General features: G+C 40.4%; 2 protein-coding genes across 4 annotated transcripts in view; one reads left to right on the forward strand and one right to left on the reverse strand.

The window, feature by feature from the left end:
* The window catches only part of DOCK5 (dedicator of cytokinesis 5), a 97,799-nt gene that overhangs the window by 2,253 nt on the left and 80,075 nt on the right, over positions 1-15,471 (reverse strand). For 2 of the 3 annotated variants that reach the window (XR_015705993.1, XR_015705994.1), the window contains exons 50-52: positions 15,239-15,377; positions 13,639-13,754; positions 11,236-11,681 (exon numbers count right to left, since the gene is read on the reverse strand). Coding sequence is in view for 1 of the 3 variants with exons in the window: in XM_087763117.1 (XP_087619243.1) it covers positions 11,589-11,681; positions 13,639-13,754; positions 15,239-15,377 (348 nt within the window). In the remaining 2 variants the exon portion in view is untranslated. Of the gene's footprint in view, positions 1-5,084; positions 11,682-13,638; positions 13,755-15,238; positions 15,378-15,471 lie in introns of those variants that run through there. The other variant, XM_087763117.1, reaches the window with a different exon arrangement.
* Positions 1,183-4,949, forward strand: GNRH1 (gonadotropin releasing hormone 1). The gene is made up of 4 exons (XM_009472790.2): positions 1,183-1,229; positions 1,693-1,834; positions 2,535-2,630; positions 4,651-4,949. Exons 2-4 carry the CDS (start codon positions 1,694-1,696, stop codon positions 4,690-4,692), a joined length of 279 nt encoding a protein of 92 aa, XP_009471065.1. The 5' UTR covers positions 1,183-1,229; position 1,693; the 3' UTR covers positions 4,693-4,949.

Consider the following 15,471-nt stretch of genomic DNA (forward strand, 5'->3'; position numbering starts at 1 on the left):
AATCTCCCTTCTGAAGGGATGTGCCTACGCTGAAGTAACATTTCTCCCACTGAAACAAACTATTTTCACAGCTTGATCAGTTTATCAGCTGAAGTTAAATGTTGGCTACTCTTGCCATGAGTAGGAGGAGCATTAGAGGAGGAAGAATTACTCTTTGCTAGAGTCACTAAATCCTCTTTAAATTATTTACTTATTAAATTGCTTTTAATCCATTAATCTCAAAGAGGTCATGGGAGCAGGAAGAGAGGATGTTTGAAGAACACTAAACACGATACATTCAATTGCACATAAAACAGCGCATAGCAAATCAAAATAGCTGCCAGGTGGATTAAAAAAAAAAAAATATCAGATTTCTGCAGTCAAACTTACTGAATTTAACTCCTGCATGCAAATAGCTATCAACCCTTTTATAAAACTAGAGTGCATAAACTCTCAAGAACGAAGAACTCTCAAAGTACTTCAATGCATACGTTAACACACACACGCGTATGTATAAAACGCAAAATAATCTAAGTGTCTGGGAATCCTATTCATGAAAGAGACCCCATCATGACAACAAAGAGGTCCCTTCCCCAGCATATTTACAATCTAATATACTTGTCTATCTGATCAGTTTAATACTACTTTGCATTTTATAGAGGAAAGAATATGAAGGCACTTTAATTTAAACATGAAGGAGAAGGACTTTCAAAGGAGCATGCAAATTGTTCTGTGCACTTGTGCGATCATAGGCTTTTGTTTATGCACCAAACGACTGTTTTCCTTCATGCCTGATATACAGGGACTAAACTGAATTCCTCATTCATGTCAACTCTTGTAAGCCCCCCTCGACAAATTCAAACTCACCCAAGAGTTTTTACTTCAAAATTAGAAGCCAGTGAAAGAAAAGATTGTGTTTTCTCCACGGGGCAACAGCAGTCAGCTAGATTTGAATGTCAGATTTATAGCCTCTTAAAAGAAAGGCTGTTACTTTTATGGCTCTTAGAGAAAACAGCTGAATTTAATAGCTACACCAAGGGTGTTCCAATTATGTGCTTTACTTCTGCTGTATTACAGCAATTTTAAGAACAAAATTGCAGCCTGTGAGATAGAATCAGATAAAGTTACCTGCTGTGAAAGGTCTGGTGTTGGGGTGGTTGTATATAAAAAGTGAGATGACAAGCATACTTGCAGGACATTTTCAAACGGAGAAGAGTTGGAGCTATTCTGCAACCTCTCTCAGCAAGCAGGTAATGTGCTCAAACAACATACCAGATTCCCTTTTTACTTATTCAGTGCTTACAGACGCCTGTATTGGAAGAAACTTGCATTAGAAGAGACTGCAAAGAGCACTTTTTAAGGAGCAAGGACATTGGAACAGAAACCAGCTAAACTGAACACATCTGTCAAGTATCAACAGGGAGCTTCATGGAACCTTTGAGGTCCAGACATTCCTAAAACTCTGAAAGGCTGTTCAAAAATCCTAACTTAGATCTTCATCTGAATTTTTCAGATGTTAAATCTCTTTATAGTGAGCTAAGCCACACTTTGAGAGGCTCAAAATCCAGCTGTGGCTCACACATAGGCACAACGCCACTGGGGTGCAGAAGATCAGAACTGGAGATTCAGAAATGTAACATGTTCATAATTCTATAAGATAAAAATGGAGCTGTAATGTCATTATGATCAGAAACATGTTTTGTTCTCTCACAGGATGGAGAAGTCCAAGAAGATCTTTGTCAGTGTCCTCCTGTTTGTCATGTCTGTGGAAATCTGCTTGGCTCAACACTGGTCTTATGGCCTGCAACCAGGAGGAAAAAGGAACGCCGAAAACCCGGCAGAATCATTTCAAGAGGTTAGTTCTAGACTGTAAAACAACCTTGTCGCTTTAGCTAGGATCCCTTATCTGTAAAAGATAAGCAAAAAGGAGCTGACATAGGCTTTACTGTATATGTGTGTCTCTTTCCCTCCAAATGTACATACATTATATATATATATATATATATATAGACACACACACACTTTTTAAAAGTAGTAATTGGAAAGTAATTGGCATTAGGGTAAGATGACATTTGACAGCCTTCCATAAAGAACAGTGCTGTGTATTGCAGACAGAGAGCTTGGGCAGCCTGCTCTAAAGGAGAGATGGAAGTTTGAGCTCCAGGTTAAACCCGATTTCATCTTCTCCCTAAATTTCAGCCAGTATTCCGGTGGGCTGTTTTATGACAACATTCATCCACTTCACTGAGAATGTCACAATGGGCAGCTGTCATGTGGTAACCAATTAGATGGTAAGCACTTACATGACAAAGCAAATGTGAAAAGTTCTGTCCACCAGTGGTTTTCCCATCCTTTCTAATACTTCATGTGTAGTCCCTCGTAACAGCAATTCTACCATCCTGATTTTAAGTTTGCTGTAGCACGAGCATAGCACCTGGGAACGAGGTGAATTTAAATTGTGCAGTGGAACAGTTTCATCTTCATCTGTAAGTAGGATAGAGTTGCTTTAGCAGAAAAATCTCCCTTCATAAAGGCTGTATCCCTTCCCAATTCAGACTGCAAATGAAATGGAAAAACTAAGGGACGTGCAGAAGACTGAATGCCCAGGCTCCTATCAGCGTTCCAGGTTCAGTGATCTGAAGGAAGCCATGGTAAGTAACATGTTTTTTTCTTTTATCACTATGGGAAAATTAGAGGATCGGTCCAGGCTGGGAAAGTTCAGGGAGGGAAGAGAAAAAAGGTGGTCAAAAAGGAAGAGGCGACATGTAAGTTCAGTTCACATGTGGCAATACTGGCTCTGCCCTTATTATCTGCATCACTCTCAAGTACCTGAGTTACAGCCCTAGGACAGGACTACGTTATTCTTCTGCTCCCGTTGTAGTCATGTCCTTACCCACTAAATTAAAACCAAAATAAAGTCAAACACATTCTACCTTAATACAAATCTATGCAGCATTCACAGATGCTTAACTTCAAAGGCGCACTTTGCCAGCTGAAGGATCAAGCCATATGGAAGCTGCTGCTCCCAAGGTCCCTAGACTGGGAAATGTGTTTTCCATTAGATGCTCCAATGCAATGACAGCGGAGACTTCACACACAAACTAACTGCCACAGAAAGAATACTCTCAAGCAAAAATGTGCTCTTTAATTAATATAGTAACACCTTGATCAGGCCAGATGGTCACCACTTTCTGGAAAGTGTCTCTGAGCAGTCCTAAAAGTTGAAATACTCAATCTCTACTTCATTTTTGAAGCCAAGACCAAAAGTTTCAAGGGAACACTCTAGCCTTTCACTGGGAACCTGGCCTGAATAAAGGCTCATAAACTCAGTAACAGCAATGCAGACAGGTCAGAGTCTGACTTCCATTGGATTTTCATGCAGAAACTACCTAAAATCCATTATTTTTTTTAGGTCATCTTTAATCCTATTTGTACTGAACATAAAATGGAATCTTTGTCCATGACTCTGGCTTCCAATAACAGTACTTGCAGAATGAAGAGCCAGCAACAGTAACTTACTATGTTTAGATTATTTTTTTTTTTACTGCAAGCGACTGTGTTAGGCAGGAAAAGATACCGGAATATTTATCAGGATAGTTGAAATGAGTCCTTGATACTTCTTGCTCACTGAGGGAAACTTGGCCTTTCTTTGCGGAGCTGAAGGCACCCCCACCAATCGGATTCTTAGGTTTGCCCGGAAACTGCTGGTAAACGTGCACATAAATGTAAAAAATTCTAAGCCTCTGCATCAAACACTTCGTTTGCATGTCTTATTCCTGTAGCATAGTCTGAACTACGTCACCTTCTTATTTCTAGCTGCTTAATGACATTGAAAACAAATTAAACTTTTTCCAGATGCAGCTTTTCCAATGTAACCCATTCCTGGAGTTGCTACAGGAATATTATGCAATGAAAGGGGAGGTGTCTGGAAATGGTCCACCTCATGGAAAAACTTTTCAAATTATCTTCACCATTTCCTGGAGAAGCTGGTAGTGAGCACAAACAAAAATACACCTAGCTAAGATACAAAAGGGAAAAAAAAAATAACATATTCAGACAGCACATCTATCCAAAACACCTCAGGCTTTCAACTCAGAGGTAACAACATAAATAAATATTCAAGTAGGAGACCAGATCCAGCAGGACGTGCCACAGGAACATGGTTTCCATTCGAGCAGTGCTAAGGTACACAGAGAATGGTAACAGGGCAACTGTGCCACTCCATAGTGACCCTGTAATACTTTTGCAAGCGCAGCTTTCTTGTCTCTGGTTAACTTGGCCAACTGCTTAAGCTCACAGAGACATTCCACATACTGACGCTTTGTGCACGTTCATGCTTCTTGTCCTAAACTGCTGTCAAAGTGTAGTGTTCAACAGCTGTTGGGTTGCGCTCCAAGAACTGCTGCAGTGGTGGACCCATTAACAGATGTAAATTTGGTCATGCATTTTGGGATGAAAAGGGCTATTATAAGTGTCAGTTACGTTATATTGTATGATCAGATCCACGGGCAGGTGGCAGAGATATCATGTCGGGTCAGATTTGTGTCATTCTAATCCCCCTTCCAATGGAGACCACAATATGAATATTTTAGCATCTGACCAGGCTCTAAAATTCCACCATCAAAGTTATTTCTTCTCTTTAAAAAAAAAATATCTGATGTGTGTTTACAGGAAAGTCTGATCGAAGGAGAAGCTAGACGAAAGAAGATTTAAACCCACAAAGCCAAATGGAACAGTGGACCCAGAATAAAATTTCAAAGCTATGTTAAAAACAATTCCTCTTCAAATGGCCTTTGCTTAGATTGCGTTATGTGAATAAATACTATGAAGTTGCATTTAAATAGTAGAAGATAATTGTTGTGTAGATTACTAGCTTATATGTCAAAGAGAACACATTCTAGTCCACGGCGGGGACTCAGCAGCACAGGGTCCGCTTCGTGTCCTGCAATGAAAACTTGGACGTGACAGCTTTTGTTTCACACATACAGACAATGCGTGGACAAAGGCACTGTCTGATCTCACTAATCTCGGGATAAAACAGTGATACAACTTTGTTAAAAATCAAGAATAAACTTACTGTTGGAATGTAATTCCACTCGCAGTAGTCCATGTACGAAAGACTTTTATATCCTCTTTTTTACTGGTTCACCCATAAAAACTACATATATTTTAAAAAGGTATTTACAAACTTTACAATAGTTAATGCATTTTAAAAAAACAGGAAAATTTATACACCTTGCTTTACAGACTTAGCGATTCGTATGTCATTTATCCAGACAGTTGCAGACTCCCTTTCCAAAGCTTAGCTCCTACTCTTTCTTCAGAGCCAGTTTAAGAGCTGTATTTTTTGCTGATACAATTGCAGAGGACTAAAAGAAAGAAAAAAAGAAGGTATTTGCAGTCTGCAGAGGTGGGTTTTATAACTAAATCATCACATCCAGGATCTCAAAACACTCACAAAAACATGTTACACAACACCCATGTTCTCCTGAATCCAAGACAAACATGTCCCAAGTTTATCATGTCATTAAACCTTTATAATACAAATTGACAGAGTTTTTCATTGTCAATACCATACATACTGGGGCTGAATTTCAGAGCACCTCTGTCTTAACACCTCTGTTTAAAAAAAAGACAAAAATTGCAGACCATGCCTGTGAAAAGCAAGTTCAAAGTATGCAGTCATGCACGTCCAGGGATTTCAATGACAGCCTTAAATCAGAACAGTCAGACCAATACAGCATATATGGATGCTTTTCACCTTTTGTTAAGCATCACTATACTCCTTTGTGTACTCTCTCGAGTGTCCAGCACACTGTCCTAAAGGTGTTTTAATGTTAATAGGAGCAGAATTAGGTGAACCTCATGTGCTTTTGAAAAGCCCCTCTCCTGCCATGCAATCAAGGGAATCACATTATTTGTTTACTTTCTCTTTCTGATATAGTCCTAGGAAAAACTCACCCTGGTCCACCAGATAGTTTGGTCTGCAACAGTAAATATAAGATACAGGAGTTTTTAATTAAAAGAAAAAATTGAAAGAAGGTAGCAGTAATGGGTCAGGAATGTTTTCACTATAAAAAAAAGATTACAGTTAAATTACAGACATCTTAAACTTATTATTTCCATTTACAATTATAAAAATAAATAAGGAGAGAAAATCTGAGCCATTGTCACCACAAGTCGAACCCACTGTTAATCTGTGGAACATACACCGGGCTGCGTAGTGTGAAGGTTATTAGATAGATGCAGTTTCCCAAAACCCACTGCATATACATTACATTATTTTCTGCCACTGCAGATCACAGAGCTATTCTCACTGGAATCGGTGTCCTTTCCTAATCCAATAATCCACTGAAATGGAAAGCTGTCTGTTTCTCTCTTCCCCTGATGTGGATTAGAGCCTGTAACATTTTTAAAGGAATTTATCACAGCATGACAAATTTTAATTAAAAGCTCCAGAAAACAAGTGTTGAGCATATTTCTCCAAAGAAAAAAAATCCTCCAAGACTTGAAATTTAACACTAGCTTTGAACAGCATGGCTATGAAATGGGATTAGATTTTGTCTTCTCTGCAGACTGGATATTTAACTTTGAGATTTGTTTTATTCAAAACTATGAATTGGGTAGAAACGCTGCTGTTTGCTTTCATTTCTGGTATGCAGAGATGACATCATTATGGACTGTTCCCCACTCCCATTTTTAGCCCTCCAGTTTAAAAGACATTAGATGACATTTCCAAAAGCATCTAATTAACATGGAAAGATGATTCTCATTTTGAAAACTAAGTAGTGAGACCTTCAATTGCCTCTGAAAATTAAATCTCAGCATTTAAGTCAGGTAGGTACTGAAGCAAAGAACAGAACACTTAAAAAAAATCAGGGGTCTGGTGGGATTTCTCATAAGACTGTGGGCACTTAATTCCACTTAATTAAAATCAGTCAGGCCCCATGCTTATTCACACACTCAAATGCCCAACTGCCCTTAAAAATCTGACACTTAGAAGACAACGCTTTTTTCTAAAACTGGCACAAAGCCCTACATCATTTAGGCACGGTACAGAAATTCCATCTTGTACCTCTAAGCAAACTACGCTGACTTATATCAGCTAAGAACATAACTCTTCACATACCACAGTCAGTAACGCATTTAAGAAAACTCAACTCCTGTTTGTGAGTTAGTTTGCCAAAAGGCAAGAAGGAGAAGTGGGAAGAGTTTACAGCACTTCAGACTCTAGAAGAAAAATAACGCTAAGAAAGAAAAAAATCCCCCAACCTTAAACCCCTTTTGGCATAGAAAATTTGCCAATGAAAATGCCCAAAATATCTGGGGAAGGGAAATCTCCTCACTCTGTACTCTTTAGGCGTCAGCTGTTCCTTGCCTTCCAGTTAGGGTGATGGCTACAACAGTCTCCAACTGGCCAGACAACAAAGGCAGCAAGAAGAGAAGCCTGAACTGTGTGGACAGCATACCAAGATGAAGTTTAAGGAACCTGCCAGGTGAGACATTGCAATTGCAAGGCAGAGCATACAGGAAGATAATACCTTCACTGCTTTTTAAGGAGCTGGCTCTACAGTAAAAGCCAAAGATCAAAATACAAATGAAAGGCCTGTTTCAGCCACTGCTCAAATGACACAGAGCACTGAAGCTTCCTAGACTTCTGCCAGCACTGGGGTGGGTTACAGCCACCACCCTGCTTGCTCTCCTGACTCTCTAGGTGACTTGGGCACCTTGCTAGCTCAGGTACTAGCACCTAGGATCAGCACACAGGAGAGACAGCAACTGTTCTTATTCCTAATGGCTGGCAGCTGCACGATCCAAGGAAGGAAAGGAAGGGAGAAGATAATTAACCACTTACATGCTAAGTACTCTGTTCAGAAACCTAGTCTACAAAACTGCAAAAAAAAGCAGTCAGAACCAAGTCTCCTCAAGTTAAAGAGCATTATGTAAAGGGTCATTAAAGATCAGCTGAGAAATTCTTCCCAAGGTCAAACTTCCTCCCATGAGGTTTTTTTGCATGGACTAATTTCCTCCTCCAGGAAAAAAACCTGCTGAATGTACGAGGTACATCTACAAGTTAAAGTTATTAAAGCAGATCAAACAGGTAAGGAAATAAGACTCAAAAAAGTCCCCTGGAACCAAAATACACAAACTTGATAGCTAGTTTGTTTACCCACACAGACAAACCATTAGCTGGGATTCCAGCAAAGTCTCCTTTGTTTCTGCTGACTTACCAAAGGAGTTAAAAGCAAACCTGCTCTGAAAAGGAAATGCAATGGGGAAAGGCAAGGGGAAACGTACTTTTCTGCAATTCGGACTGCATCCTGCTGTTCTGCCTAAAGCAAAGTTTTTGCCGAAGACAAAGTTCTTGTTCAAGTGAAGAGCTTCAGAGAGTGCTTTAATTCATGTGTGCAGCAGAAGGAAGACAGTGGTTACAAGAAGAGGAAGAAGTGGACAAAAAATGAAAGACAAGAAAACCCTGAGGTTTTCAAGTCAAGCAGCGTCTACATCCAAGAACATAACGTGGAGCTGACAAGTCCTACAAAGCACCAGAGAGACGGGGTGAACCATGGTCAAGTTGTCCAGAAAGGTTTCAAAGATTTCCCCTGAGAAGGCAACAGCCCAGAAGACAGTTGCATGTGCGCTATAGCAAACACGACTGCGGATGTATGTGATGTGACTGCAGTGCAACTTCCAAAGTGTCTCCAACCTGTTTTGTGATGTGAATCCAATATGACCCTTTGATGAAAGCAATCTGTTTTACAGAGCTGTGCAGGCAGCAAAGGAAACGCAGCTTCTGCAGGTTTCTTTAACTGGAGTCACACTGACGCCAAATGACTGTAAAGTCAATTATGACAAAAAGACAAAAATGACAAGTCAATTATGACAATTGAGACAAAATGACAAAAGAAAGGACTACTTCAGTCCCTAGGGTTTCATTGGTTTTGTTTTTCCCTGAAAAAGGCTTTGCTGAGAAAAGTTTTCATTAGGTTTAACAAACTTCAATTTTTCAGTAAGGTAATGAAACCCATTTAAGTCATGTGAGCAGAATAATGATGCAGTGGCCTGCAAAAAACCCCAACCCAACAGTATTTGTATTTACTACTGTGAGCAACATCCTCAGCAGGGTTTTCAGTGTGCCTACCAAACTTCTATCAGATCATCAGAAGCTAAATGACAGTCACAGGTAATAAGCAAAATTATTTCCTGGAAGAGAGAGCCCATGACGGAATCTTCATCAACACCAGTGATAAATAAAACAGGCCACAAGCTGTAACCAAACAGACAAAGTTTTGTATAGGTTCAGAAATAAACTTGGATCCAAATTCCTCAGCTGGTCCCTCTTTATGATGAGTTTTAAGAAACTTTGAACTTTCCAAAAAGTCTGAATCTGAACTTTGCGGGTGAACTCCCATGTTTCCTGCATTCCACAGTGAAAGGGAACAACGAGTGATTTTTTTCCCTTCCCCAGTAAGCATCAGTGAAAAATAACAGCCATGACGAAAGCTATGTTTATAAATAGTCACACAGGCAGAACAGCACAGCAAAATATTCTGTCTGAATGTGACAACAGAATAATTCTTACAAATCAAGAAAACCCCGAACTTCACTGGCTTTTCAGCTGCTGGGAATGTGGCACCAACAGGCAGCTGCAACTTTGGGGGGGATATAAAGTTTCAATTATGTAGCTTTAGAAGAAAACAGTGAAGTTCTTCACAATGCATTAGTTCTGAAACAGGCCGTTCAGGAAAGTCCTGCGTGACACAGCAAAACAAGAGCTGCTGTAACTATCTTTGGAGTCATCTAGAGCGTCTAAGAGTAGAACAGGGTAGCAATACACTTTGCAAGGGAATTTTACACCGACTTGTCTTCTGGCTCACGTGCTGCACGAACTCCCTGTAAGCCTGCTGCAGAAGAGCAGTCCCCACCCCAGGGTTGCAGCCCTTCTAACAGAGCTCGGAGACAAGTAGCCTTGAGAGGTGCAAAATGGATCTGCCAACAGTAAGAGTATTAAACACAAACGGTGACGTTCTGGTTTTTACCAGCAAGCTTCCAGTGGCAGCTCAGGCACAGAGGAATGCTGTGTCTAAGGCCCATCTGGTCCATAAATAACAATGATATTTGTGTTGAATTTTCCGTCACTATGCAACTGTGAGGACAGGCTATTCTAACAGCCGCCTTCTGCATGGATCACGTGAATTTAAAAACATTAAAACCTAAGATCATGTCCTTTTTTCTCTAGACAAATAGGAAGATTGATGCTGACATCCAGACAGAGCAGGGAATAAATAACTAAAAGAAAAATTAAACAGATTATCCCATCCTCCAAGGAAAGAAAAGCTGCAGAGAGCTGGAGTAATCCAAGCAACAGGAAAGCAAGTGGTTAATTGTCAAGTCTTTCACATGCACCCCAGGTCTAAACAGCTCCTTTAAGTCTAGTGGCTGTTAAAAACCTAGATCAAGGGAGGCTATAAAACAAAGTGCAAGTACTGCCACAAATGGGTGCAGGGGAAGAAAAAAAAAAAAAAAAGAAGAGGATGAGAATTATTTATATTTGTGTGAATTTGCCCAGCCAAAGTAAAGGTTACAGTAACTATCAGACTTTGTGTCTGAGGTCAGGATGTATAACTAGTTTTGCACACTCCATCCTCTCAAAGTTGCTGGTACCAGTACAGCGCTGGTATCAATGCAGCTTCTATTCTTCTCATCTGTTCACAGGAGAGAAGCAACTTTTTACACCCCATTAAAAAGCCCAAAGATGAAATATTGTACCAAGTTCCAGATGCAAGCACAAACCAAGCAGGTAACATAATTCATAATATCAACTGCTCTGTAGGGTTAAAACCAGAATCAACAGTGAAATTATGACAAAGTAATGGTAAACCTAAACTCTCCATTGGGAGTGAGCAACTGCCACTACTCGAGCAGAGACGGTGTAAGGCAGAATGTCTGCACTTCATCTTCAATACATATGATGACTAGCAGAAAAAAAGACTTCTTATTCTGCTAACGATGCTCAGGTCTCTGCCTGCAATCGAGAATCTTAGGAGACTGCACATCATACACCGGCACCTGACATCTTCAGGAGCCGACATTTCACAACTTAGGAATGGCTGTGATCTGTTTCACTTCACGCACATCAGGGCTTGGCTACACTACAGGGGCAGAAGGAGGGATCGGTGCGTAAGTACAGCTGTAAAGCTGTAATGAACTTATGTGAAAATACTGTAGGACACATCTCATACCAGTGTGGCTTACCTTGTTTCAAAAACTGGTGCAAATCACTACTGTGACAGATTTACACTAGGAATGAGCTGCTAAAATTGCATCAGTGAAAAAACTCAGGACAGACAAGAATTCCAGTAGGGTGATTTCTCCTGCTATGTGATTAGTGTCTCAGTACTGGAAAGGTAAACCACAGGTTGGGAGTACAGTCACAATAACAGTTCCTTTTGGTATTTCCCAAAGAAAACTCTAAGGGGAGTGAATGGAACGGCAGGTGAGATCACGAGTCTTTAGGGTCAGAGAACCCCAGCACGTCAGTAAAAAGAAAGCAGTCGTTTCACTCTAGGTGCTTGCGTTACACCAGCAAGTGATGATCCTCACTGCAGTCATGGCTCTGAAGAGGCAACGCTGGATTTTCTGGTTTTTGGGGGTGGAGGGGGAGGTTTGGCTTCACGTCTGCTGGGTAGTGGTGGAGCAACCTGAGAAGATAGAACAAAAACACACACAATAATAAACCATTACTGGCAACTTAAGACATTTTGCTTTACCAAACATGAAATCCAAAAGGTCCTGTACTACTTGATGTTTCTTTCAGGACCAAATCTTTGAATTCAGCCTCTCAGTACTACATGCAATTGATGACAGGGGCAAACAAGGACACATCTCCAGGAGGTAACAGAAGCAGATACATTTTAGTTGCTAGAATAAAGTATATCTGTAACTAAAAAGTAGTTATTTCTGACCTGCAGCCTGACTTCAAGTCAGAGCCATTTGTCCCTCTGTCCCACCTTTTGTTTATCAGTAAAACGGCAATAAATCCACTTCCCTCAAGGTTTCAAAATTCAACTGTTTTTATCTTGCTGGCTTGATGAGTTGCACCATGCCAAAAGGCTATAAAATGCTTCCAAATCAGAATGGTACCGCTAATTCCATAAAACGGTAGCAAGTAAAGTTCTACTAAAGCAAGCCACAGCCTTCCTGCGCAGTGCAGGGGCCTGTAAGGCGTTTCTTGTTCTTGCAGGAGACTGCACCAGTGGGTTCTTTCAAGCTGGCTCTCTGCTTGTTTTAAGGGGCATCCGGTAACCAAATGAGATGTTCACCTGCCTTTCACAAGAAGCTTGTGTGGCTCACCACTTGCTTAGCCAAAACTATCAAGATTTCAGGGCTATTTTAACTGGAGGAGGACAGAGTCAACTTTACAACAACAACAAAGTAACAAAACCCTTCAGAAAATACTTTTACAATCTCTCTTTACAGCCCTTCAAATCCTTTTTATTTGGCTGCAAGCCAAGGTCAATGTTGCAAGCCAGAACATGTTAGTAATTAGTTTTCTTACAAGACTCAAGGGAAGGAGGCTCTTTTATTAATCCTCTTGAACCAGCGACTCCCATAGCATCCCTAGAGCTGGCATATTTCCGCCATTCACACCACCTACAGCAGCTATGCTGCCCCTTTTCAGCAGCACAGTCAATTCTGACCAAATGAAGGGCAAAGTAGAAAACCTCCTATTTATCCCATGCTTCAGGGCTTTATGTCAGTGTCATCTCTCTCTCTAACAGAATTAAGCCATCAGCTGTTTTGTTGTCTCCCCGTGTTGTCAGAGGTAATATATTTTGTTAAGTGCGACCATTCTTTCAGTTCTTTTTGGGCAAATTCCAGTTCATCTCACAAAGGTACTCCGTAAATCCTCTTTGCAAATTGGACCGGGGAAGACATTCTTCCCTTTCACAGTTACAAAAGGATACTTTCTGTTGCTGTGCATGGGTAAGCAACTACAGTCTCATATATTTCAGGAGCAGATGAAATTATTCTGACACAATGACCAGAGTATTTGCATGTTAAGTATCTGCAAGTTTGGAATCCCACAGGGCAAGAGAAACCATCAGTGATACAGAAAAAAAAGTGGCAATTTGATGTTCCTAGAAGGAAACCAACTTGATGAAATTGAGAAAAAGGCTGTGGCTAAGATGGTTGTATAATACAGGCTGGTTTAAGTGACTAATAATGCATACTTTGAAAAATTAGATTCTTCTAAGCTGAGGACTCAGGAGGAGACATTTATTATTTCCGAAAATGTGTGTATTTTTTCTTCCCCTTCTTTTTCAGGACCAGATTACTGTGCTATTTTACATTGATCATGTTTTTGAAACTTTTTAATCCTTGTGCTTGTTTGTTTTCAATATATCTTCCCACCCCCAGACACAGTTTGCCTAACCAAGGACAACATAACTCCCACTTGAAAAAAAAGGGACTGCACTTGATGGCCTTCTCTTGAAGCAAAAAAATTTTTATTCTTTTGTGGTTTCAGGGAGTGAACCAGTAAAAGGATTAGACAAGTTTCAAGTAGCACCACCCTAGAAGCAGCTTGGAAAATTCCACTGGTGTCTCTTTCTCAAAAGCTCTTTTCCAAAAAAGTGTCAGCTCTCATTTCCTTACCTCCACAGAATTCCTCGGGTTGCTATTCTCATAGGGTTTGCTTTTGGGCGGAGGTGGGGGTGGGGTGCTCTGTAAGCTAGCAGTTGCCAATCCATCAGCTTGCAATGAGGGAAAACCTAGAAGCAACAACAATAATAAGAAAAGACATTAAAGTAGGCGGAAAAGGAATGGGAAATGGGATTGACCATGTAGAATTTTAAGGGAGAACCATTTAATATCTTGTGCTTTTGATCTGCTAACAGTTCTTTGCTTTAACAGCTAAACATGAATGGATATGTCAAAGTAGAGTCGCAGTTGTATCTCCCTTAAGTTCAAAATGCCCAGAAGAGTTCTATCTTCATCAAATGAATCTAAGTCTATGTGAAAAATGCATGCCTGAGAGAACAGAAAATTGAATCCATTATCACATCTGCAACGTTCAGTGGGGTTTCCTTTCAGCCTGGGCCTCAACCTGAGAATTTCACTCTGATTTTAACCCCAGTTGATGGAGTAGATAAGTACCCAAACTTCAGAAGAATTCCTGGGAAGCTGTGCTGCTAGTAATGGCAATTAAAACCACTTGCTAAGTAGAAGAGCGAGGTTTCACATTCCTTTCACAGATCTCTCTTCATATAGTATTCCTGCATTTGTTTGTGTTTCTGGTTGTCTCCCCACCCTGCCCCCCACCCCAATATGTATTTTTTTGTTTTAATCCTCTCAGAACAGTTTTATGCTAGTTTAGATCACTATCTTCGCTGGATTCTGAATTTATATCCACTTAAGAGGAAGGACAGTCAGGTCCTACATTTCTGTCCCTCTAAAAAAGAGCAACAGAGGGAGAAATGCAATGGCAAGCCAGGAAGTTGGCAGTGGTGACACTACAGTTGTATTTTTATATCTTAGCCGTATTTATATGTTGCTTCAGAATTAACTACAGAGCTTACTGGATACGCAAGGAAGGTAACTGCACAAATCATTCATTTTGCTCATTCTTCAAGATAAATTCCTTCTTTTTCAGCTGTAACATTTATTAGCTGAGTTTCCAAGCTGCAGAGCAACTTCTCCTAAAACTTTTTGCCATGCGATGGGAGTTATTGTTCGTTAATTAACAAGCTTTCGTGGCTTGCCCAGAAAATTTAGCCATAAACCTGATCAGAAATACCATGCTGGATTGATGCAGTTCCATCCAGTGAATTCACAGGAGATATTCCTCTAGTATGTGCTGTAACCATCTCACTTGATGCATTTACAAGCGTCTACATTGATTGCACGTGGTGTTCACCTTGAGGTTTAATATACCTTCCCACAAGTCAATATAAGAAAGAAATTGAAAGAAATAAAAATTGTTCTCTGGCATTCATCTGATACATATCACTTGTTAAAATTAGTGTAAGTCACAAGTATGATCGTAGTGCTTTCGGTAACACTGCCAAATTCTGTTATCTGACAGAAACATCTACAAACACTAACAGCCCAGAGCCGCTTTCGGTGAACTACCTCAGAGCAGTTCCTCCCTCCCTCTCTCCCTCCCCAGTGAGGTTACCTCAGCAAATATGTACTAATGCCTACTACTGCAGATGCTGCCCTGAAGGATGTGGCAATTGCTCTATATAGAACTTACTTTGGGTTCTTGGGGTTTTGGGAGTGATAGGTGGTGGGCTGCAAGGCGTTGATTGCTGGAGTGAAGAACCCTGAAGCAAAGTCAGTCTGTTGTCTCCTAACTGAAGACTCTTTGGCCTTTGTGCTTTTCCTGACATGCCCTGGTTGAAACAAAGAGTAAACAAAACCTTCAGAAGTCGGCAAGATTGCTGCACACGTATCAGACAATCAGACCTGTCACAAAGACATCAACAT

The sequence above is a fragment of the Nipponia nippon genome, unplaced genomic scaffold (genome assembly GCF_047370975.1).
Source record: "Nipponia nippon isolate SJK-2023a ecotype South Korea unplaced genomic scaffold, ASM4737097v1 scaffold_27, whole genome shotgun sequence".
NCBI lineage: Eukaryota > Metazoa > Chordata > Aves > Pelecaniformes > Threskiornithidae > Nipponia > Nipponia nippon.

Excerpts from the sequence above, each read along its gene's own strand:
- GNRH1 (XM_009472790.2), top strand. The coding sequence starts at position 1,694 with ATGGAGAAGTCCAAGAAGATCTTTGTCAGTGTCCTCCTGTTTGTCATG. Across the intron at positions 1,835-2,534 it reads CGGCAGAATCATTTCAAGAG|ACTGCAAATGAAATGGAAAA; the intron begins GTTAGTTCTAGA and ends TTCCCAATTCAG. Across the intron at positions 2,631-4,650 it reads GTGATCTGAAGGAAGCCATG|GAAAGTCTGATCGAAGGAGA; the intron begins GTAAGTAACATG and ends GTGTGTTTACAG.